General features: G+C 40.0%; 1 protein-coding gene across 3 annotated transcripts in view; it reads right to left on the reverse strand.

Annotated features, from left to right (window-relative positions):
• gria1b (glutamate receptor, ionotropic, AMPA 1b) overlaps positions 1–24010 on the reverse strand; it is a 67286-nt gene that overhangs the window by 12754 nt on the left and 30522 nt on the right. For all 3 annotated transcript variants that reach the window (XR_004463396.1, XM_026357481.1, XM_026357482.1), the window contains exons 4-15: positions 22724–22908; positions 15194–15247; positions 14938–15096; positions 14432–14599; positions 13617–13721; positions 13068–13178; positions 12406–12612; positions 11975–12190; positions 11558–11675; positions 11320–11455; positions 5171–5369; positions 4718–4965 (exon numbers count right to left, since the gene is read on the reverse strand). Coding sequence is in view for 2 of the 3 variants with exons in the window: in XM_026357481.1 (XP_026213266.1) it covers positions 4718–4965; positions 5171–5369; positions 11320–11455; positions 11558–11675; positions 11975–12190; positions 12406–12612; positions 13068–13178; positions 13617–13721; positions 14432–14599; positions 14938–15096; positions 15194–15247; positions 22724–22908 (1906 nt within the window). In the remaining variant the exon portion in view is untranslated. The remainder of the gene's footprint in view (positions 1–4717; positions 4966–5170; positions 5370–11319; positions 11456–11557; positions 11676–11974; positions 12191–12405; positions 12613–13067; positions 13179–13616; positions 13722–14431; positions 14600–14937; positions 15097–15193; positions 15248–22723; positions 22909–24010) is intronic.

The following is a 24010-nucleotide window of genomic DNA, read 5'->3' on the forward strand; positions in this document are numbered from 1 at the left end:
GTAGTAAACTGCTTTTGACACAGCGCACACTATTATGCTTCTCTGTCTGACTTTAATTAGCCAGACTATCCACTACTGGATTCCTCTGACTCTTTTCTTTGGGCTGTCGCTCAAGATTCCATTAACATTTCATCTTGTCCTGCTCCTGACGTACTGTTGTGCACAGCTGCGGTAGCCAAACCATTAGCAAATGTTGCTGCTAACAGCTGAAACTATGGCGTCCACCTAACCGGACCTGATTCTTCTTATGATTGGCTTTTTCTGTGAAAACATGGATAGAGTGAGTTCTATCAAATCAACCGTAGGAGAAGTTTGGTGGTTCAAATCAAGTTCTATTAAGGAAAAGTTAATTTGTGATGGATATGTTTCTAATTTTATTGCCAAGTCCTAATTCTGATGATTTGTTTTGAATACTGACTGAAGATTGAGCAGTAAAGATGAAATGTGTCGTCATGGTGACAAAGGACTGTTTCTAATTTGAACCAGAGCTCCTTTCCTCTCAGAATACGTACAGTATAGCACTCGTCCTATAAACAATCTCTGTTTGGCTTCATTCTCATCTTCATCCTGACGTGTTGGATATGCTAGACAGTCTACATCTCTAAACTTGTCTGGATCCTTCAGTTTTGAATAGATTCATAGCTTGATGAATGCTCCACAGGTGTGTGTTGAGTTCAGTGTCCGGATACAACAGAAGGGTTAGTTGCTTTTTTTTTTTAAAAACCAAGGTTGTCTGTGAGGTGTATAAGTAAAAAAAGATTTTAATATAGTCTGGATTGAAAAACAGTAAATACATCCCATTTACTGACTAGCGTAGCAAACCTTGATTTGCCTATATTTCCATTCTTCACCTGTTAAATGAAGGTGGAACAACAGTCACATTTTTGGGCATTAATATATGTGTAATATAAATCACTTATAATGAATTATGTTTTCCACAGACAGCAGGTGGCAAAACATTTGTCTCAATTCTTTCTTCCCATCTTGCATTTCCCCACAAAATACATTAATACCCCAAAACTCTGTTGTTCCCCTTTACATACCAGTGGTGATCACAGCAAGTTAAATGATGGTGGCAAATTAAACTGGATTGAATACAATGATTGGTGTGGAGTAAAGAAAAAGACAATAGGTGACGATGTAGTGACAGAAGAGTTTTGTTCTAAAGTGAATCATTTATAGAAAACTATACAATAAGCATATATACTGAAATAACCTATGAGGAAAATAAAACAGACCAGTTTAAATCTGAACAAATGAAAAAATCCAAATTAGGCATGTGGACAACATTCCTGTTAAATTACAACATATTCAATTTATCATTCGAAATCAGATTGATGCCATTTCTCTGTTGGGAGCAAACTAATTACATCAATATTATCTTAATTTGGCCACAGTCACTTCAGCAGCAATAAAAGCTGTAAAATCCTTTGTTCTGGGGTTTCTGGGTTGGAGGTTCTGGTTTCACTGTGAAAGGATTTTTCTGAATTGCAGGTTTGAGGTTTTGAGTGTGTAGACTGGACTGATTTGGCTGTTTGAATAAACTTAGTTCACATTTGCTGTCAACCAGCATTTGGTCTGTATCCGATTTATCTCACCTGAACTAGAATTACAAGCCCGAAACACCCATTCTAACAAAAACACTGTTTCGACATAGGTACTCGTTAGTTTTAATCAGTTAACGATGTAGTTTGTGCTAATGTCATTTTGGAACAATACTCTCCACTTAGAACAGTAGCACAGCCGGGACAGGTCTTAACATGACAGGGAAGCAGATGCTGGTTGGTGAAATGAAGTAGTTGACTTAATTTGTCAGGTGTTAGTACTGTGAGCCGCTCAACCCAGAGACAGAGCACACGCTCAGCATCCGAGCAGTTTAACACAACGGTGTTGCTAAGCAACTGGTCACAAAAACAGACAGCTTCTTGTTCTTTGTTCAAAAACGGTGAATGAGGTGTTTTCTGCTGCTGTAACTCTATGAACACAAACTGAAAAGAGCAGACAAAGGTGAATAACATCCACTGTTCTACTTATTTTCCAAATGTAAGTCACTGTAGCACTATCAGAAACTCTTACTTATTAATTTGCTTTATGCAAATGTTAAACCATTTGATTTTCAAATCAATTTGCTTGGCTTTTATTGCTGTCTCTGCAACACTGACTGATATACCTGAGGCCTACACACACACACACACACACACACACACCTCTACCAGGGGTTTAATTATTATTTTTTCACCCTAGAAGAACATACCAGTTCTTACATTCAGCATGTACTAATCTCATCTATGGAGTAATTTCCTTCCTCTGACTCTGGGTTGGCTGTAAAATGCTGATGTAAAGCAGAAAGAATGAGAACAAGATGTTCTCTCTCAGAACATCTGATAAAAACATGGACAAAGTCCACTGATGTCTGAAACAAAGAAGAGGAAAAGACAGTGCTGCTGTCAGGTAAAAAGGACAATCCACAGCTGGGATTTTCATGTTTTAGCTGATTTTCAGTTTCATTCCGATAAAGTCAACATCAAACACGTAATTAATAGACAGATGGGATTACTCATCCTTAATATTGTTCAGCCAACAATCCATAGTAATTAAAACTGAATGTAACCTCATAAACCCATATTTACAAAAAACATGTTTGAATTGGTCATGTTGGGACAGAGCTGGAAGGATATTTGAGGTTAATTGAACATGACCGGCCACCTACCACAATGTCAGAATGTAGTAACGTATCCAAAGTTGAAAGCTCAGCTACATCAAAGGTAAAATAAGTGTTGTGACAGAAGTGGTTGATAGGTTCACCAAATGATTAATCAACTAACAATAAAATATTATCCCTATAGATTAAACAAGAATCTTTGTTAGCTCCAGCCCTAGCATCAAACTGGCTGCATCACAGTGATTCCAGTGGTTAGAGTTGTTAGGGGTGTGAATTGTTGGCTCAACAGCACTTCAGTTAGAGGAGTGGTTCCCAAACCCGGTCCTCAGGCCCCGTGCCCTGCTGGTTTTCCAACGAGCAGAGAAGGGGGCCTGACAACCGAGTTCAGTAGTTTGTGACTCAATTTTGATTCAGTTCAAATCTAAATAAGTTCTCATTCTCTTGCTAAACATGGAAAAATGTGGTGATTAGATTCAGGACTGGTTTGTTTTTATGCTGTGTTTTACATGACAGCAGCAACGCTCCCAGAGAAGACAGAAGACAGATCAGGGTGTTAGCAGCATTGTCAGTATTCTGATGACTGTAGAGACGATCGAGCAAGTCGACATTAGACAAGCATAACGGACACGCCAACAGGCCACAGAGCGGGAACAGGCAGACAGACAGAAAACACACATATTGACAAAGACAAAAGAGAGAGACAAGACAGACAGAGAGACGGATTAAGAGACTGACAGACAGACGGACTGAGACAAACACACAGACAGTAAACAGGTCTTAAACTGACAGACTGGGACGGTCAGGCTGGTTGTTCTCTAGTTTCTATTTTACATGTTTACAGATATCAGGGATTAAAAATATGGACGGGAAGTTTGTTATGTCTAAAACGTGAACCGTGAACTCCTGATACCATCGTAGCATCAGTCTTCTAAGAAAACGTCCTGTGAGTCGATTTGTTACATGTTTGATCGTCAGTCTCAGGTACGATCGGTTCTTCGTACCCCGTCAAGAAGTCTCAAAAGAAAGTCTCCAGACTTTGGCTGTTGAGTCTTTAACAAAGCAGTCTGCATTGTGACCTGCTGATTTGAGGGAAATGCTACTAAAGTAAAATGCTGTCAGTATTAACAAATGAACCTATAACCATGTTATTACCTATGTCATACAAAATGCTGCATCTGTTTTCTACATAGGAAGTACTTTAAGTTCCGTTTACATTGAGAACATTGACGGTTTTCACATTTGTGTCTCTGAAAGTCAACATTAAGCCAAGACTGGTTATGGTGAGATCTTCAAATCTGTGGTGAAACGTATGAATCCACATCTCTGTACTTCATCTTTCATTTACATTCCATCATTTATCAGACGCATAAGAAGGTCTTGCCTAGGGATCGTTCTGGAAGTAGGGCACAGCTGGGATTTGAACCCCGGTCTCACGGATGGACGGCGACGATCTTACGACTACACTATCCAGCCACATCTTTCTGTTTAGATTTCATGTAACAAATCTTATTTTTATTAAATGCTGATTATCTCCACTTGACATTTAAACAGAAGACAATGTACGACATCCCAGTTTGCATTCACAGAGCCTATGAAACTATTTCACCCCCTTAAAGGTTTTCTCCTTTTATTTAACATTAAATCCTGGTTGTTAGAAACACATTCATCTCTATACAGCAATATAAATGAACATAAAGGAGCAGGAGCAGGTGACTTTATCTAAATACTAATACTGCAATCCTTTGTTTTCAGCTTTAAATTTGTAATTCATTTATATCACTTTGTAGAGATCTGTTTTCACTTTGACAGGAAAGACTCCATGGTTCAAGCAGGATTTAAGTTGTAAACAAAAGATGAAAACTTTGAGGGAGGAGTATACTGTATAATGTGTAACATATATATATATATATATATATATATATATATATATATATATATATATATATATATATATAGATATATATATATGCCCTAATTTCCCACAAAAACAGACAGAACAGGACAGCAACATGAAGGCCACATTCACTGTCTCCTGTCCAGTGATTCAGAGCTTACCTTAGGGGGGATCCTTTGGGCGTGGCCACTCCGTATCCTTTAGAGTCCAGGTTGCCTCCTACTTTCATGGTGTCGCAGGGCTTCCTCTGCTCAATGTACTCGTTCATGGAGGACTCCAGCAGGTAGGCATACTTCCCCTTAGACTTTCTTACTCGCATCACACCCTCGTTGGTGCTCTTGACAAACACTGAGGGGTCTGCGCTCCTCATGTACGACCACATCTTCTCAAAAACAGCGATCTTTGACCTCTACAGTTGGAGCAGGTGTTAAAGAGAAATCACAAACAGCTGAAACATATGACTTGTTTCTGGTATGTTTATATTTCTCTCAATCATCAGCTGACTTTGACTGATACTTTTCCAAGTGACATTATTCTTGTTTGGTCCTAAATAACAGAATTGTTGGTCGGGATAACACAGATGTTTTAAGGTGCGAGGAGCAATATGCCCTCACCCTGAAGAACTCTTTAGTGGAGCCTCCGTCTAAGGTGCCATAGGCGATCTCTGTCTGCTTGGCCAAGTCCTCTGCGCTCTCTATGGGGGAGACCATCCTCTCTACAGTGAGGAAGGCTGCCAGGTTGGCTGTATAGGAGGAAATGATGATGAGGGTGAAAAACCACCAAACTCCTCCTACGATTCGACCTGAGAGAGACCTGAAGAGAACAAGGAGAGAAGCAGGAAGAGAAAGAAACTGTAAAAATGTATTTAGCCAGGGTAGTTTCATTGAGTGCAGTTAGCGTTTCTACACCTTTGTGTCCGCATTGGCATACGTAATGTAAAGACTGATATCTGTTTGTTTCTGCTTGGGTCTGTGAACCCTGTAAGTACAGTGTGCATAACAGGGTTTTCTACAGGAGCGTCTGTGGTGAATGAAGTTTGTGCTCTTAACAGTGTTTCATAGTTTAAACTATATTTTTATGCACTCGCTGGTTAAATGCTGTGTAAAAGGATCATAACTAAACTCTTTGTTCTCTATCACACTGGACCCTGGTAAAGCACAAGTGTACAGAAATGGTATGGAATAACCAATGAAGAATTACTATTGCAACAACGCATCATGACTAGGGTGAAACTAACCTGTCTCACGACAGTCTAAACCCAGCTCACATTCCCTATTAGTGGGTGAACAATCCAATCCATCAGACTTTGATTTTTTTTACACATTAACATTATTTCACAGCTCGAGGTGGTGCAGTGCTTGTGGTGGTCACTGTATGCGTAGTGAATATAAATGATCTATGTGAACTTTTAGCAGCAGCTCTCATCCATTGAACAGCTGTGGTTCATTATGAAACGAAAGTCGACTCTGGCGGGGTAATTAATGGGAGACTCTGGGTTATATATACTGTTTTTTAACTGTATTTTCCAAATACAACAGAGGAATTCTTCTTCTTCTAGCTGTCAGATTCATTGTGTGCACAGGAAACTACTACACAACTAACACCACTGGAGCAGCTGGTTAATGGTCTCCATGATCATCAGTTTCAGTATGCTATTAGCCAACAAATAACTAACTGCTTTTTATGTTTGCATTTCTACACCTTATCAATAAAATAAGGAGACATGAAATATTTTGTGTTACAAAAAGAGTTCTTATGATTTTAAAAAATTTACACAGACTAAACAAATTTAAATGATTATTTGCCCCACTGGGAATTCATTTAAAGAAAAAAACAAACAATGAATCTAATCCACAGGTGCACGTATTTGTTCAGAAACTATTACTCTGCAATGTCTACATGGCGCTAAAAGGTGAACAACTGTCATTCAAGGGCAAAAAAAGTCCTTCATGAGGCTGCAGCTTATCATCAGAGCAGAGACCTCACTCAGATGTGAAGATTCATCACCTCCCAGTAAACAAATATGAAAGAAGATGAGGTAACATATGTCAATTTTTGAAAGCATTCATGACATTAACATTTTAATGACACCATCAATAAAAAATGAATCAGGAGAGATTAGTAACTAGTAGAGGCACAAATGTCCTTGTCAATCATAATTACCGCAATGCTAGAAGTATAGTGAAGATTATCTGTGCCTAGTCACAGAAAGAACCAGACTGTGTTCATCTGGAGAAATTCAGACCAGAGTGCAAAGCAGCTGATTAAAATTTAACATGTTTATCATTTTCAAATATTATCATTAAAGGTTCAGGAGCAGCAGTGAGTGCTCATTGACTGTTTGCCCTGGGTTTTACCTCTCAGGCTACAGAAGTTATAAAACGTGTGAAAAAGACACAGTAAACTCTTCGTTAACTGTGTTTTTTAGGTTAAGAAAAAGTAAAATTTTTGTATTTTTCTAAGCCAGTCATAAGTACTTATACTTCACTTAGTGAAGACTCAAATATTATAGAAATAGATAACAAAAATTATGAGTTACATCCAAAGACATCACAATTACTACTTTACTTTTTTCTGCTGTTTAGTGCTAAATACCTGCTTTAATTTAGAAAAAAAAAAAAAAAAATCACAGTAGTAAACAGAAGTACACGTCTCTGTTCTGATACTGGGTTGCTCTCTCCAGTGTAAATGTACATATGCCATTAGTGTTGTTTGTGACTTGTCACTGTATGATAAATAATCATCTGTTACACTGGATTTTACATATTTAGTCAAACATCTTTAAAACATTAAACATATTAAACAAAGCACCAAACGTCTCTGTAATAATTGTCCCTGTGGGTCTCGATTAAAATACTATTTTAGACTTCTATTCGACTACATTCACATTCAGCTAAACTGACTCCTACAAAATACTCACAGACACATACACTGATATCTTTTTATAATCCTGTATTTATATCGATTCTATTAGACTAGGTGATGAATTGCAATTACATTCATATTTTATACTTGTTTATTCTACTGACTATGAAATTAATGTGATTGTTAGATTTTATTAAGATATAACTTATTTTGTGAATGAATGAAACTCCACTGTGTTAATGGGTTAAAGTGTGTTGTGGTTAATTGTGCTGAACTGAATACATGTTTGTCTTCAGCTGTTCAAATTTTACAAATCAAAACCGAAGAGTAAGCATCTACTGACCTTTTTAAAAATAATGACTTTGGCATTTTATGGGAAAATCCCAACCAGAAGAGGGGATAAGAATTAATTAATTAAAAAGATAATAAAATCTTGCTACATGTTGAGTGTTCTGTGCATTAAAACCAATTTCGGGAGGTCGGGTTCAGCTACACTTTATATTTTAAACAACTGAAAAATTAACTTAACGTTGGCAGAGTTTGCCTCGGTTGTGGCTCTGAGGTAGTTGGCGCTGTGAGCAGTGCTATAAGCCATTTTCCTGTTATTGCAAACATGCAAACAGAATGAGGCTGGCTGACGCAGATAGAAAGGATAGTGGAGACAGAAAGCAGCTGTTTGGTTGAAATGTTTAATTCATTATAACACTCCACCTTAACCAGTTTACTATTTTCTGACTAAATCAGTCATGATAGTAACAGGCACTCAGTGTTTTTAAACACCGATAATTAATGTCCATAATTATATGTGTTCTTTATGTTGGAGAAGTTTTCACAACTATGTGCACACTACTGCTGTAAATATGAGACTCTGCAATTGAACAGAAAAACCAAAAACAAACTGACTTTTCACAGCAAACGGATGGAACTTTTATGACCTTTTTAAGACTTACAGCAAAATTAAAAGATGTCAACATCTTTGATGTAGCACAGAGCTCAACAGGAAAATGATTCTGTATAATTAACACTATATTCTTTGTCAGGGATAATAATAAAGTTACTGTCACTGTTGGGGCGCCTGCAGAAATGCGCACAGAATCTCTGTTCTTATGGATGCTTTGAGCGATGGCTCAGGAATGTAATCAACTCACTGGGAATAACTCTATGAACAAACTTTAATGTACTTGACGGTTTGGTAAAAACCGGGATTACATGTGAACTAGTAGTACATTGTTGTGAGTTTCAATGATGTGATACGCAGCAGACTTAATCGTGGTAAAAATAAAAAGCACCAATATTGGTGCTGAAATCCGGTGAGATGTTGATGTTTAGATTTGTCCTGTGCGCAGATAAAATCAGTTTAATCAAAATGTCTGATCAACACAATTATGCAGATCCAGTGATTTGTCTAAAAGCTCTGTAACAGCTAAAAATGGACCGGTTAGCTAGTTAATTACTGATATATACTAGTACCATAAATTAAAGAGAAATCAAGACCTCATTAATATTTGTTTCATTGCCTCTTGCATCATGACACAGCAGATCCTTACCCTTCAACCAGCACATTTAGCTCTGAAAAGACAAATTCGTTTCTAATTTCTGTCAGTGTCACTTCTTCATTTGTCCAATAAAATGACAACTTGGTTGTATTTAAAAACAATTTAGCTGTAAAATATGAGCAGCTGTAGACAGACATGCATTCAGTTCAGCATGGTGGTTGCAGACAAGGTAAGAATGTCCTACATAGAACAACATTATGCTACAGTAACAATTAGCATGAGTGGCTCTGACTTGGAGTGGGGGGTTGTAAAGTTGTGAAAATATATTTAATACATGTTATTGTTTTCATTAACAGAGTGCTACGAGTCGAAGCCGAGCAACACCTACTGTACAGACATTATACTGTAATACAGACGAGCACATGCGGTGTAGGTGGCACATGAACACATCAGACATCTTTTGAAAGCTACATCTGTAAAACACAGAATCACACTGGACAAACTGGAAATGCTCAACTAATGCATCCATACCTCACATAAAACACATCAACACATCCATACACACAGAGAGATGCTATGCAGCCCTCCAGGCCTCACCAGTTCATCTAAAGGTGACCCTGTATGATGGTACATACATAGCACACGCACACACACTCTGGTGGGGCTTGTGTTGTGATGAGCAGTGTTGAGACAGATGTGGGACAATGAAACCGTAGGAGTAATGTTTTTTTCAAATATATGTGCTGTAGTTGCTGTAACTCTAGAAGGTCAAATATCTGCATTAACTGATGCAAAGTAAAAATAAGACCAGTACTGATCCAAACAGGTTGTTTCCTGTTAACATCAGCAAACGTTACCAATTAACTGAACGTCTCAGATCTTTACTGATTTGATGTTTAATTACTTTACATGCTCCCCTAGTGCTAAAGATTTTCACCAGTAGAGTCTTTCACATATTGACAGCTGCATTAGTCTGCTGATAAAAATGATCAAATTTAGATTTAAAATGTTCAGTAACAAAGGATCAGATAAGAAAGAGTGACTCAGAGGGAGGAGGTCAGAAAATTAGAGAAAACCAGGACGAAGATGTGAGGGATAAAAAAACTGACAAGGAGACAACGTCCTAGCCACAAATCCAGCTGGACCTCATGTTAGCTTTGTTTCCTGGTCTTATTGATTTGAGTAGACGTCTTGTGAACTAACATGTTCTTAGTTACTGACTTTTCCTATTGTCGTTTACCTGCAGCACTAATGTGTATTTCTATTTACAAACCAATAGCAGCCTGCAAAGGATGGTTTTCACAAGTATGGGAAGTAACGTAAAGATGCAGAGAGTTACTAGCTATCACATACTGTAACACACAAACACACACACACACACACACACACACACACACACACACACACACACACACACACACACACACACACACACACTGTTTTGTATGGCAGTCAGTGTGAGGACACTCATTGACATAATTCATTCCCCAGCCCTCTGCTGTCACATAGGTCATACTCATCTACTCTGTTTCCATTTTTAATTTTTAACGTGTACGTGCCTAACCCTAACTAAAACCTAAACTAAACCCTAAAACCTAGTCTTAACCCCAAAATTGCTCTTTAAACACTCTTCTCAATCTGAGGACCGTCTAAAATATCCTCACTTTGTAAAAATGTCTTCAGTCCAACGGTTAAAAATTCATGCTGGTCCTCACAATGATAGCCATACACACTCACGTTACCATGAAACACATACTATTCTGTGTGACGTGCTATCGGGTTAGTTGTATGTTTCTGCTGCCCGAGGCGGTTTCTATTCTGGATGTACTGCAGTGTGTGCGCGGTTGTTATTTTGTCAGTGTATATGTGTTTTAATATATGGATGTATGAGTGTGGGCATATATGAATTTTTCAGTAATTGTTTTCCTCATTAAAAACAATGTTCTTCTTCTCTTTCTACAATTTATGTTGCAGGTTTACCGTACATGCTGTGTGTGTGTGTGTCTTTTTCTGTGATTGTGAGGACATTTAGATGGTGATTATTAGAATTTTATGAAAGTAATTTATTTTAAGTGTTTTGCCATGACAGCCAAGATGTTGGTGTAGCCAGGGACCTTGGAGAAATGTTACCAGTGTAGCTGCCATGATAAATATGTTGATCCATAATATTTATGCACTCTGCACTATAACAAAACAGTTCTAAATCTAATCTAATCTAGTCAGGTTTTATATTAAATTGCTGTGCTGCCCTTAAATTACTAAATAATATATATAATAAAGTCTTTCCAATCATAAACCAAAACAATTCCAACCCAAAGACCTGACTCCTAATACCTGAAGCTTTCACAGACATATATTGTTCACATCAGCATCTTGGTGTTGTGTTTGTCCTCCTGTCTTACCTGGGGGAGATGTCACAACCCTGCTGCATGAAGGCCCCAAGTGAGAACCAAAGGGAATTAAAGATCCCAAAGTCATTAGTGTGTTCTGGAGTCTCTTTTTCTTTTTGCTGGTTTTGAGTCGGAGCCTGTGAGTACCCTGAGGAAAAACAAACTACAGCTGCACCATGATACGGGAGACAGTCAAAATCAAGTTTCTCAGGTGAAAATAAGGTTTCAGGTCTAGATACTGCTGACTTACCTGGAGTAAATTCAGAGGATGAAGTGGGCAGAGCTCGCCGAGAGGCAGAGGAAGGCAGAGTTTCATCTTCATCGTCAGAGTCCTCACCCTGCCACTCGTAAGGACTGAAACGACTCACCTGAGACATCATGAGGAGACGGGGAGAGAGTGTGTCCAGCAGTGGAAGACATAGCATCAATCAGCACCAATTTTATTCATCCTCAAGGATGTTGTAATACTAATAAAAACAATAACATGTATTAGCAATATGAGAAAAGGTACGTTTACAACCAAGCACTGAGAAATACTGAATAAGCGAGAAACTGTTAGTACCTGTTTGTTGTTTTTACACTTGTTAGCATATTGTAAAATTCCCTGTGTTGTGAGAAATACTACATAGTTTCTATTCTGTACAGCTCCGCCCCCCCTCCTACTCACCAGGAAGAGCACCACGCTGACTCCAATGTAGGCGAAGACAATGCACATCCAGATCTCGTAGGCCAGTGGGTCGAGGAAGGAGAAGACACCCGGTTTGGACTTGGTGGGTTTCTTGATCATGATGGAAATTCCCAGAGACATGAAAGGTTTGGTGAAGTCGATCACCTGCTCTCGAACCAGAGTGATGGTGAGCGGAGCGACCGCCATGTCGGCTTGCTAAAGGAGAACACACTAGATCAGATGCTAGAAACAGTGTTACTCATTAATACAGATCTATCAATCACTGTGTACTGGTTCTGTAGAGACCACTGAGTTAAACCACATGGCTGCTGTTACTTCTCTGATAAATCTAATTATGGATCATGTATCTGGACCAGTGCTCAAAACTAAAAAACCAACATGACCATGTTGTAAGTCGTCACTCGACTTACTCCGTATACCAGCTCTCCGACCATGCCATTCCACATCTTGGTGTCAGGGTCTCTGGCGCCATACTTGCCATCACCCACCAGCTCGAGGCGGTAGGTGAAGCCAACGTGTTTGGCGATCTCTGAGGCCAGTTCTGCACAGTAACCTTCATACTTGTCATTTCCCACAAACTGCTCGTGGTTCTTCTTTAACATCATGTAGGGAGCTTCCTGTACAGAGACACATGGACCTTACTGCCGTCTTACTTCTGTCTCAGCTACTTTGTCTATTCAGTTATTTTACATCATGCTAGTGTAATGATCACTTAACAAAGCCCTCTCCAGAGGGTACACTTGTACCTTGTATCTTACGTGTAATTAGCGTCTGCCACATGACTCAATATAAATGTAAATATTATGCAGACATAATACAATACATGACAATTGACAGAAAACTGTAGGCAGTATCTGCTGTTTACCAGTGTACAAATGTAGACAGGCATTGGTAGATTGTTTCTAAGAAGATAGAAAGGTTTCAAGACTTTTCATTTATAACAACGTGCATTTCCTGGTTGTAGTTGAGGTTGCTAATACTTTATGTTACGATAACATGTCAAACTGTCCCAGCTAAAATGCTCACAGGAGGGTGATAAGTTGTGGACAGTATTCTGTTTTCCCAGTCTTACCAGTATGGTGGTGACAATGTAGGTTCTGTTCTGCAGACCGTAGAACTCCTCCAACGTTGGCCTGTAGACGGCTGTGTTCACGTAGCCTCTCTTCTCGTTCCAATAGCCAATCTGGAAACACAGAGCACAGTTAGACTTGAGGTCATCGGCCTCTGTTCATCTGCCACGACTGCTGTTTTGTAGATTTAGATATGATATGTGGATTTGAGACTAATTTTCAGTCAAGTGTTAGAACCACAACTCTTCTCCCATCTGAAGCCTGAATCTAACTAAGCAAGTATGTACGATATCCCAAAGAAAACTCCCATAATGCTATGATGTCACGTAGAGTTCAGCAGAAAGCTGAGAGTCTGCAGGTTTTTATACCAAACACACAGTACGTCGGCTGATTTCACTGATTATCACACCTGTAATCAGCAAACAGGGAGCTAATTATTAAAATGAGCTGATGCAGTGAAAATCTGCCGACTCCAGACTCTCTGTGGCGTGATTCCACACCAAACCTTTGTCGGAATTAAACTAATTTAGCAGAAGAACAAGCAGCAGCACCTTCCTGGGTCCAGTGTGACTGAGCTCCATCACAGTCAGCGTGTAGTTGGTACGATGACCCCGCTCATCAAACTGAACGTGACCCGTCAGCCCCTCCAGACGTACCTGCAAACGAAAACACACATGGTGTATACAAATCATCAGTATATGACACTGTTTTATTTATTAGTTTCTTCAAACAATTTGGCTTTAACAATATTCTGACATCAAAACTTAAAAAAGAGAGACATAGGCTGGCAGTTCAGAACTAGTGGGACTAGAATAGAAAGGGTTTGTGGATCTGTGTCAACAACATCTAAGTTTTTTGAGGCGTCCCTGAGAGATGATCCCAACAGTAAATAACTCAGAAGTAAGAAACTCAGTGAGTACTGGGAATGGGTGTCTCTGAAGTGGCACAGCTTAGTTAAAACATGCACAATGACAACAAAGAAAGAGACGAAACAAAACCAAACAAAATAGTTTAAAATGCAGCTAAAGAGGCACGTGACAAAAAATAGAGACAGAACCACCACGTGATGAAAAATAAGGAAAAAAGTGCCAGAAAACCGAGAAAGCAAATTGACCACAAACAGTGGGTCAACAAAGCAAAAAAATTCAGACTTCAAAATGGTTAAAAAAGACAGTGAAACCATGTCATTTTGTTTCTCTCAATCTATTTATAAAGGAAGGGTGGGGGCTTTTATCTGTCTGTGTCATTGGTTGGATATCGACGTGTTTGGCTACATAATGACCTGATTAACAGGGTCTGAGTCCAAAGACTCCAGGAAGGTAGGGATGTTTAAAGGTTACTATGTGCACTGTGTATATTTGTGTACCTGCTGCAAGGCTCTCTGTATGTCGATGCCCTGTCCCCAGGGAGCAGGGGGGTTGGCCAGACACTCCCCTGCGTTGCCTCGTCGAGAGATGTCAATCCGTTGCCGACGTAAGTTCTGGAAAGCCGTGGCCATGACGCTGACACCATCGTAGGTCAGAGCTCCTGTGTACTGAGCATCACAGACAAGGATGAAACTTAGATTCATTTTTTTTCAGGAGCTATTTCTGTGTGAGGTCTGTACAGTACACAATCATTACCTGCTTAAGCTACCTAGCCATACATGAGGGATTAAAAGAAAAGACGCAACATGTAATGTAGTGGTACCATCTGTAATATGATCTGATCAATGCCCTTGTTATTATTTTTCTTACAAAGGACAATGAGACTGCATTAAGTTACTGATGTTCTGACAAAGAACAAAGACTAACCCACACGTGACGAAATGGATCTGCCTCTCTACACAATGACTGCATAAATAAAGCTGTAGGTATGTGAGTGTGTTTGTACCCTGAGCCTCCTGCGGGCCAGTTTGAGGTCTTTACTGTCAAAGTCCAGCCAGTCCTGGTTGATCCTCTCCACAGCTGGATCAGACCGGTTCACCAGCTGGAAGCCCGTCACATTCGGTGCCAACTTCTGAAACTCTGTGATGTTCAGGTCCATGAAGCCCTGACACAGACACACATAAGGTTTCACTGACTGAACTCCCTCTGAACTTTCCCTTTTCATGTTCCTCCGGTTCTTTCCAGCGTGTAGACAGACTCACCAGATTGGCCAGGATGTAGTGGTAGTTCTTCAAGTTTCTCCTCTGAGTAGCAATCTAAGCAAGAGAGTCAGAATAAATGATATGCTAATTACATTTTCTGATGTTTCTAAGCATCCATTACACATTCATCACACTCATCAGTGTGTGTTTGTGTGTAAGTGTGTGTTCTCTCAAACAGCTGCTAATTGGAAGACTCTTCCTCTTTGAGGAATTAATTGCCCAACTTCACCGTCAGAAAGAGCTGGAAAGAAAGTGAGAGGAAGAGAAGGTCTGCTCAGATTTTTGAGAATGAACTGGCAGATGACAGGAAAGAAAAATCAGAAGGAGGAAGAAGAGGCAAAGAGAGGAGACAGAAGAGGAAGGAAGGCCAAGAGAAAAGGAGAAAATGGAGAAGCAAAGTATTAGAGGGGTTATAAAGAGGAAGAAGAGAAGGAGGTGGAGAAACAGCTGTAGAGAGGTGGAGGAGGGAGCAGGTGTTGGCTCCTGTCACCCTCTCAGGTCCAGCTCTTAATGAGCATCAGTCGATTAATGTTCACTAACACAGCTGGTGTGCAGGGCTGACCGCTGCCCGCTGCTGGAGGAAGGAGGTAGCTGTTTGAACAATGCACCTACATCCATCCCCCCTCCTCACCTCCTCCTGTCCTCTGTGTAACTTGATGTTGGGGTTTAGGGGTGTCCAAAACTACCATAACCCCATAGAGACAGTGTCTGCTCCCCGAGTACCTAAATTATTTATATCTAAAACTAACACAAGAGGAGTTATTCATAAAAACCTAATAAAAATAAAGACGACTCCTCTCTTTGAACAAAATAACAAGAAAACAATCAAATGTGGACTTTTAAATATCAGATCTCTCTCGTCTAAATCCCTCTTAGTAAATGATTTCATAATTGACCATCAAATGTTGGGGTTTAGAGTGTCCAACTAATAACAGCACATGAAGGACAGTAAGACAATGAAGAAGTCAAGTGATAACAATCCATGGAATACAGTATTAGTAGTTGTGTTGAAGCTTTGAATAATATCACAGTGATAGAACTTAATGACTTGTGGCAACGAGGCATTTTAGAGTTGTGACTTTGTGGGAGCACAGGAGGTTGAAAACAGACAGAGCAGATCAGAGGATCACTGGGTCATTGTAAGACCCGACCCGACGCCCAGAGACCACTGTCTCAATACCTCTAACCAAACGTGTCATAATGTTCTGGGGTGAAATACAAATGATGCATTTAGTTATTTAACTAATAACTAAGACCAGAGTGTTTGGCTGGTGAGTAAATGACTCTCCCTTCATCAGCACCAGCTGGTTTCACTATTCATCACTGAAGACCAGAATCCACAGGAACAGACTTCACAGTTCCCTAAACTCTGACTGAGTGGTTTTAATGTGCGATCAAGCATCAGTTTTTTAGTTCTACTCCCTTTTTAGCTGCAGTTGTCTCGTGGATCAATTACTAATTTTTATTAGACACAGAGCGAGTTTGGTATTTGTTTGCAAACTAGATCCTTTCATGACCACAACACCAAACATCCTGCGGGCCAATGCACTTTAACCCCACTATAACTCACTGTACACGATGCAGAACTGCAGACCAGCAATAACAGGCAGCATAACAAGATGGTGGACCTCATGTTAATGAAGCATGAAAGCTCAAACAGAGCCTTCATGCTTCTGCTGATCTTACAGGAGAATCCATATTGAAACTCAAGTCAACACACCTCTTCTCCATAGTGCTTCTTGGTTGGTAAACAGCTTTGAGGTGCATCACTGCCACCTTCTGGATTAGATTAGATTTAGTGAATATCCACCGGACGCTGTCAGGTTTCTGGTTCAGATCCATTTACCGTCTGGTTCTTGCTGTAAAGCAGAATTCTAGGTTCTGAAACAAACTACTCTAAATGCTCAGAACCCGGTTCACATACGAGAATCAAACTAGTTCTCTGTCGGTCAAAAAGCCCTATGTGGGGGTGGTTATGGAAGTCTGGTATAATTGGTTGTAATCTCCAGGATGAGTCTGGTCAATACTTTGGTTTCAATTCAATTTCAATTCAATTCAATTTTATTTGTATAGCGCCAATTTACAACAGAAGTTATCTCAAGGCACTTTACAGTGTAAGGTTTATACAAAAAATTATAGAGAAAACCCAACAATCCCATTTGAGCAAGCTTTAGGCAACAGTGGAGAGGAAAAACTCCCTTTAGAGGAAGAAACCTCCAGCAGAACCAGGCTCATAGTGGGCGGCCATCTGCCTCGACCGGTTGGGGTGAGTGGAAAGAGAAGAGAGAAAAGAACAGCAGGCAACAAAGACAACAACAAGCATCAAGAACATTGGGCAGATGAACTGGATTCTGGAGATGTACAGCTCCAGGCCGAGGATACCCGCAGAAAAGTACAGAGAGAGGAAGACAGAGAGGAGGAAACACAACTAAAAGAGAGAGAAGACACAAAGTTAATGACAGGAAATGGTGGCATTTGCATTGATACAGGAGAAAGGAGAGAGGAGAGGAGCTCAGTTTATCAGTAGAGGTCCCCCAGCAGACTAAGCTATATCAGCATAACTAAGAGATGGTTCAGAGTCACCTGATCCATCTCTAACTATAACCTTTATAAAAAAGGAAAGTTTTAAGTCTAGTCTTAAATGTAGAGATGGTGTCTGCCTCCAGAACCTGAACTGGGAGCTGGTTCCACAGGAGAGGGGCTTGGTAGCTAAAGGCTCTGCCTCCCATTCTACATTTGGAAACTCTAGGAACCACAAGTAAACCTGCAGTCTGAGAACGGAGAGTTCTGCTTGGAAGATAAGGAACTATGAGGTCTTTAAGATAAGATGGAGCCTGATTATTAAGGGATTTATAAGTTAGGAGAAGAATTTTAAATTCAATTCTGGATTTTACAGGGAGCCAATGAAGAGAAGCTAACGTTGGAGAAATATGATCTCTCTTGCTAATTCCAGTCAGAACTCTGGCTGCAGCATTTTGGATTAACTGGAGGCTCTTTAATGAGTTATTGGGACATCCCATTAATAAGGAATTACAATAGTCCAGTCTGGAAGTAACAAATGCATGGACTAGTTTTTCAGCATCACTTTGGGACAGGATGCTCCTAATTTTAACTTTAATGTTTCTTAAGTGAAAAAAGGCAGTTCTAGAGATTTGTTTGATGTATGAAGTGAAGGAGATATCCTGGTCAAAGATAACTCCGAGGTTTCTTACAGTATTACTTGAGGCCAGAACTAAGTCATTAATGGTGAGAATGTGTTTAGACATAGTGTCTCTGAGATTTTTAGGCCCGAACAGTATAACCTCTGTCTTGTCTGGATTTAGGAGAAGGAAATTGGAGGACATCCAGGTCTTTATGTCTTTTAAGCATTCCTGAAGTTTGACTAATTGATTAGTTTCTCCTGGTTTTGTTCCTTTGATTCCAATGACATGTTCCAGTCTGTGTAATAAAATGTTGTGATCTATAGTGTCGAATGCAGCACTAAGATCTAACATGACGAGTATAGAGAGTAGTCCATTGTCTGATGCTAGTAGAAGATCATTAGTGACCTTTACCAGTGCTGTTTCTGTACTATGATGTACTCTAAATCCTGACTGGAAATCTTCATACAAGTTATTCCTACGCAGGTGGTCGTACAATTGCTTAGAAACTATCTTTTCAAGGATTTTAGAGATAAAGGGCAGATTGGATATTGGTCTATAATTCGCTAAGACCCCTGAGTCCAGAGTAGGCTTTTTGAGTAGGGGCTTGACTACAGCAACCTTAAAAGCCTGTGGTACGTAGCCTATTTGTAAAGACAGATTGATCTGATCTAATATGGACGTGCTGACCAAAGGTAAGACATCCTTGAGGAGTCTAGTCGGGATGGGATCTAAGAGACATGTTGATGGTTTAGAGGAATTAATTACTGAAATTAATTCAGAATGATCTACGGGGAGGAAGCAGTCTAAGTACGAGCGTGGATCTAGAGTTGTTGTACAGTCCATGCTATATGCAGGGAGGATCTGATCAATTTTTTCTCTAATAGTTATGATTTTATTTGTAAAGAAATTCGTGAAGTCATTGCTGCTGAGAGTTGAGGGAATACTAGGCTCAACCGAGCTATGACTCTTTGGCAGCCTGGCTACAGTGCTGAAAAGAAACCTAGGGTTGTTCTTATTTGCCTCTATTAATGAGGAGTAATATGAAGTTCTAGCTTTACACAGGGCTTTTTTATATATTATTAAACTATCTTTCCAGGCTAGGCAATATTCATCTAAATTGGTGGAACGCCACCTCCTTTCCAACTTATTGACCTGTGTGAATTATTATCGTACTATATTTACGTTTATCCTTACACAGGAGTTTTAAATAGGACTCGACGTCGCCCGCTCTGGCCCCAGGAATACACTTGACTATGGCCGCTGGAGTCTCTAACTTCACGTTTCTCACTATAGAGCTGCCAATAACCAGAGTGGGTTTCTCAGCGGGTGAGTCGCTGAGTGGGGAAAACCAGTTGGAAACGTGAACCTGGTCGTGGTGAACCTTGGGCGAGTGTCTAGGGTTATGCTTCCTACGAACCGTCACCCAGCCGGCCTGACTTCCCGGCTGCTCGGGAACTGCCAGGGGACAGCTAACAGGAGCTATGCTATGACTTATGACTTATGTTAGTGTTGTTTAGTGTAAATGCTAACATGCTATAGGAACAAGGTAGGTCAAAGGCTGCTAGCATGACTGTTGGCTATTGTTTCAAATGTGCACATGATCAAACTGCTGATTTATTATTCTGATTCCAAACAGAGGTTTGCTGATATCTCAGTGTTTGCAGTTTATGGCAGTGGAGCTGGAGCTGGTCTTTATTATGCTCTACATGTAACCACATTTGAGAAACATCCTTTTAACATTTGATTCAGCTCAACATCATTACCTAGCCCCACCTGATACTTCAACCAAAGTAAGTGAACCAAATGAAGTCACACTGGAGTCAAATTGACTCCACCTGATAATCTCAGCCAGACCACCTAAAACTAAATGAAACAGAAATTCTGATGATACCAAAAGCTTAATTTACCTGATCCAAAACACCACCTGATACTTCAGTCTCTGTCAGCCAGCTGGAGGTCGACAGGAACAAGAGTTTTCCAAATGACAGCTGGTTTCTGGCCAGAGTTCACACTGAGCAGCTTTTGACTTCCTGTGGTCTCTGCTCTCCCAATGGGGTTCAAACTTATCCCTTGATGTTCAAAAATATCCCCTTTCATGGCAAAATTATCTCTCTGAAGCACTTTGTCTTTGCATACACTCACTCACTGGGTCCTCTCTCTCCAACCAGTCAATTATCAGAGAAGCTGAAATCAAAGCGTTGTATTAAAATTAAACACTGAGAAAACAGCTGCATCTGAAGAGCAACTTCGTTCAGCTTGCCAGACTAAATAAGTCAATGCAACAGCAGAGGTAGATGAAGAAGTGTGATTACCTTCTTTAGTAAATGACTACGACTACATACTCCATTAGCAGTAAGTCCTGTATGGACATGATATTACTGATAGTGATACTTAATAGGCCTGTTACTACAGTGGGTTCAGAAGGAGCTGGTTTGTCAAATGAGATCAAGTGATGATTGTTTTCATTAGAGATGTATCTGCTGATTCAGTGAGGATTCTGTTTTAAAGAAAGAGACTGAAAAAGGACATGAATGATGATGACAACAGTTTTTCAATCAACGAAACCAAGATGTTTTTACTCTATTGACTATAGACATCAGACATAAATTTAGTGGAGAAGAAAGTTCAAAACATTTTCCTCTAAAATGTAGAACAGTAGCCTCTCAAATTTAACTCGTGAACCTGTGGAGACCTTATGCACTTTAGGCAATAAGGGGTCACTCATAACCAGATTCTGTACCACAGTAGTCCATCTGTTGCATGACAGTTTCATGTCCGTGAGTCGTTAACATTATCCACCGTGAGTCCTCGGGGTCCGGTGGAGTTTTAAACAGTAGCTGTTTGTTCAGACTGTTTTGTTAAACTGACTCTAAATAGGCTCTTAACAGCTGGCAGACAACAGCGGCTTCCCAGAGGGAGCTAAGAGGATGAAAAGCAGGACTGTTACTGAGCCAATCTGAGCTAAGCTAAACAGTGCCAGGGCTAAAATCAACTGCAGGCTCCTGATTATTCTGCTGAGGTTCATCTCTGTGGTTCTGTTGGCAGAATGATCAGGTTTAGTGATACTTAATTGTCAGGTTCAGTCTCCCAACAGCAGACAGTTAAAACACCTTTATCTATATTAACATCTCTTTATGAGCCTGTTACATTTCATTCATCAGGTTTAATTAGTCACTGTTCACAGTCACAGTGGTATCGTTATTAGATTCTGTGTTGCCTTATCGTCCTGCATATTAAGTCTTCATCTTTTTTTTTTTCCATGCAGTCACTGTCAGCTGGTTGGTTGCTGGTCACTTCTTCTTGTTCTTCATTTTTTTGTTTTTTTTTTTGGGTATAAATATTTAGCTTTTTGTCTTTATGCTGGTTGGAGTTCAGCGTAGTGTGTGAAATGATCAAGGTGAAAATATATAATTTTTATTGGGGAGAAATGTTTTTTTGACTATTTTCTCACTAGCAGTTGGTGCATTTACATGCACTTTAATAATCATGTTTCCCATAAATATTGAAAGATAAACGTGTTATGATTTGTCTCCTTTTCCTGCCATTACGTGTTTCATACTTTGAGTATACTTATATACCAGCAGCAGGAATCTGTAAACACCGTTGCAAACACTGCAGTAAAAGCAGCTTCGTGCGCTGCTGGTTATTGATGTGTGAACACTGGTCTGTACAGTGTCATAGAGGCTACTGTGGCAGCTGCCCTGTACCAGCACATGTGAGCTAGCACATAAAGCTGCATTCATAAACATGCTATTTCCAACAGTGTTTTGTTGGTGACTTAAAACTACATTAATACAGGTCGTCTATAAAACACAAAACGACAGGGAAAATGAATCCTTGGTGTTCTGTACAGGGTGTAATCAGAGCATGACACTTACCTGCCCTGTAATCATCCAGTTACTATAAATATGTTCACTGACACATTTCTTTTGTTATGTTTGTCTTTCAGTGTGTCTGAGCAGACTGATGTGGCAGTGATAGAACAGACAGACAGACACAGTTCAAAACTGAATTGAGTAAACAGTCCTGGTAGAAAACAACTAACGTAGACCTTTAGAAGACCCACCGCACAGACAAGTAGTAGTTAGGCTACAATAGTGAAGATCTAAAAAGCAAAAGTCATAAATCTGAAGGAGGGTGTACACTCTCGGTGTGTGGAATTCTACACAGAAAACAACTGGACATACACTGGGCATGCACCATGGACTGTCACTAATAACGCCTTTATAAACAAACAGCTTACAGGGGTGAACTTTGGTGCTACTGGGCCACAGAACACTGAAGTTAGCTTAGTTTGGACAAGTTCCGATTAATCTAACATTCACAGTGAACAAAGAAACTGTGACAGTTCATCTTTTCATTGATAGAAAGATCATCGGTACGTTACCAGGTTGAGGATGGAGTTGAGTCGGTCCAGCTCACAGTTGATGATGATCTGATAGTCCTTCTTGTAGTCCATGTCGGACAGCAGCTTGACGAAGGCTGATTCTGTCAGAGTGTCCAAGTTAACGGAGGTGACCTGCCAACTTCGTTCCGCTGCTGTGTCCAGGATCCTCTGCAGCACTGACAGACCTGAAAGAACCAGTCTGTATGTTAATATCTTCAAACAGGTGTGACCACATCATCACTTATGGATAGACAGTAACTGATACATCTCTGATGAGCCACGGGGCTCAGTTCTTTACGTTCTGTACGTGGCTAAAATTTGGACAAGCTGAAGTTCGTTGTTTATTTCAACAGTGCCACATGCTGTCCAGGTTCACTCTGCCATCATGGACATCCTCAAGTCACCTGTCACTGTCTGGTATAGTGCAGCAAGGATGCACTGAATCATTCACTCAACTGAAAAGATCATTAACTGCAATGCAAACAAGATCATTTCTGACCTTCACTACCCAGGACCCCCCTGTGACTATAGCTGAAAATGTTCATGCTCCCACAGTCTTGCTTCAACCCTGCCTTGTTGCTCATACATGGCAGGCACGTAAATACAGCTGAGATATTTTTCTTATGAAATACTGAGGAGTGGATTTCACGAGGCAGCTTCTCAAACGGAATCTCAGGCTGTTGTGATGTTTGCAGTTGGCCTCAGGCTGGACTTGGCCTCAGTGAAACTTCAAAAAACTGCATCACACTGAGACACTGCAGACATGTGAGAGTTTTACTAAAATGGCACCTTTTGAATAAGAATACAGTAAATGTTATTAATGATCATACATTTTTCTGAGATGAGATTTATCTAAGAAGCAGTACTTGTACTTTTTACACAGTCTCCTCTCTTGGGCTATAATCCATTATTTAAGCAGAGAAACCTGACCTCAACCTGTCCAGCAGACCGTCAGCAGAAATGTGAGACACCAACTTATGATCAAACCTAAAGAGACCGGATTCAGGTACAAAGAGTGCGGCTTTACTGAGATACATGGTCATACTGCAAGTGTGTGTGCATGCTAACATTTGGACATTAGCAATAACTACACAGGCTAATAGGAACGTCATTAGTTGTGCAGGATTTCGGTATAAAGCAACTGGATTCATCCACAAATAACAGGAAAATGCGGCCAAAGTCAGGGTATGACCACAAGTCACTAGGATATATCCTCTGGGGATCATGAATTTCTGTAGAATATTTAATTTAAATCCTCAGCTTTTGTAGAGATATATCCACCAGACA

The sequence above is a fragment of the Anabas testudineus genome, chromosome 10 (assembly GCF_900324465.2).
Source record: "Anabas testudineus chromosome 10, fAnaTes1.2, whole genome shotgun sequence".
NCBI classification, from domain to species: Eukaryota; Metazoa; Chordata; class Actinopteri; order Anabantiformes; family Anabantidae; genus Anabas; species Anabas testudineus.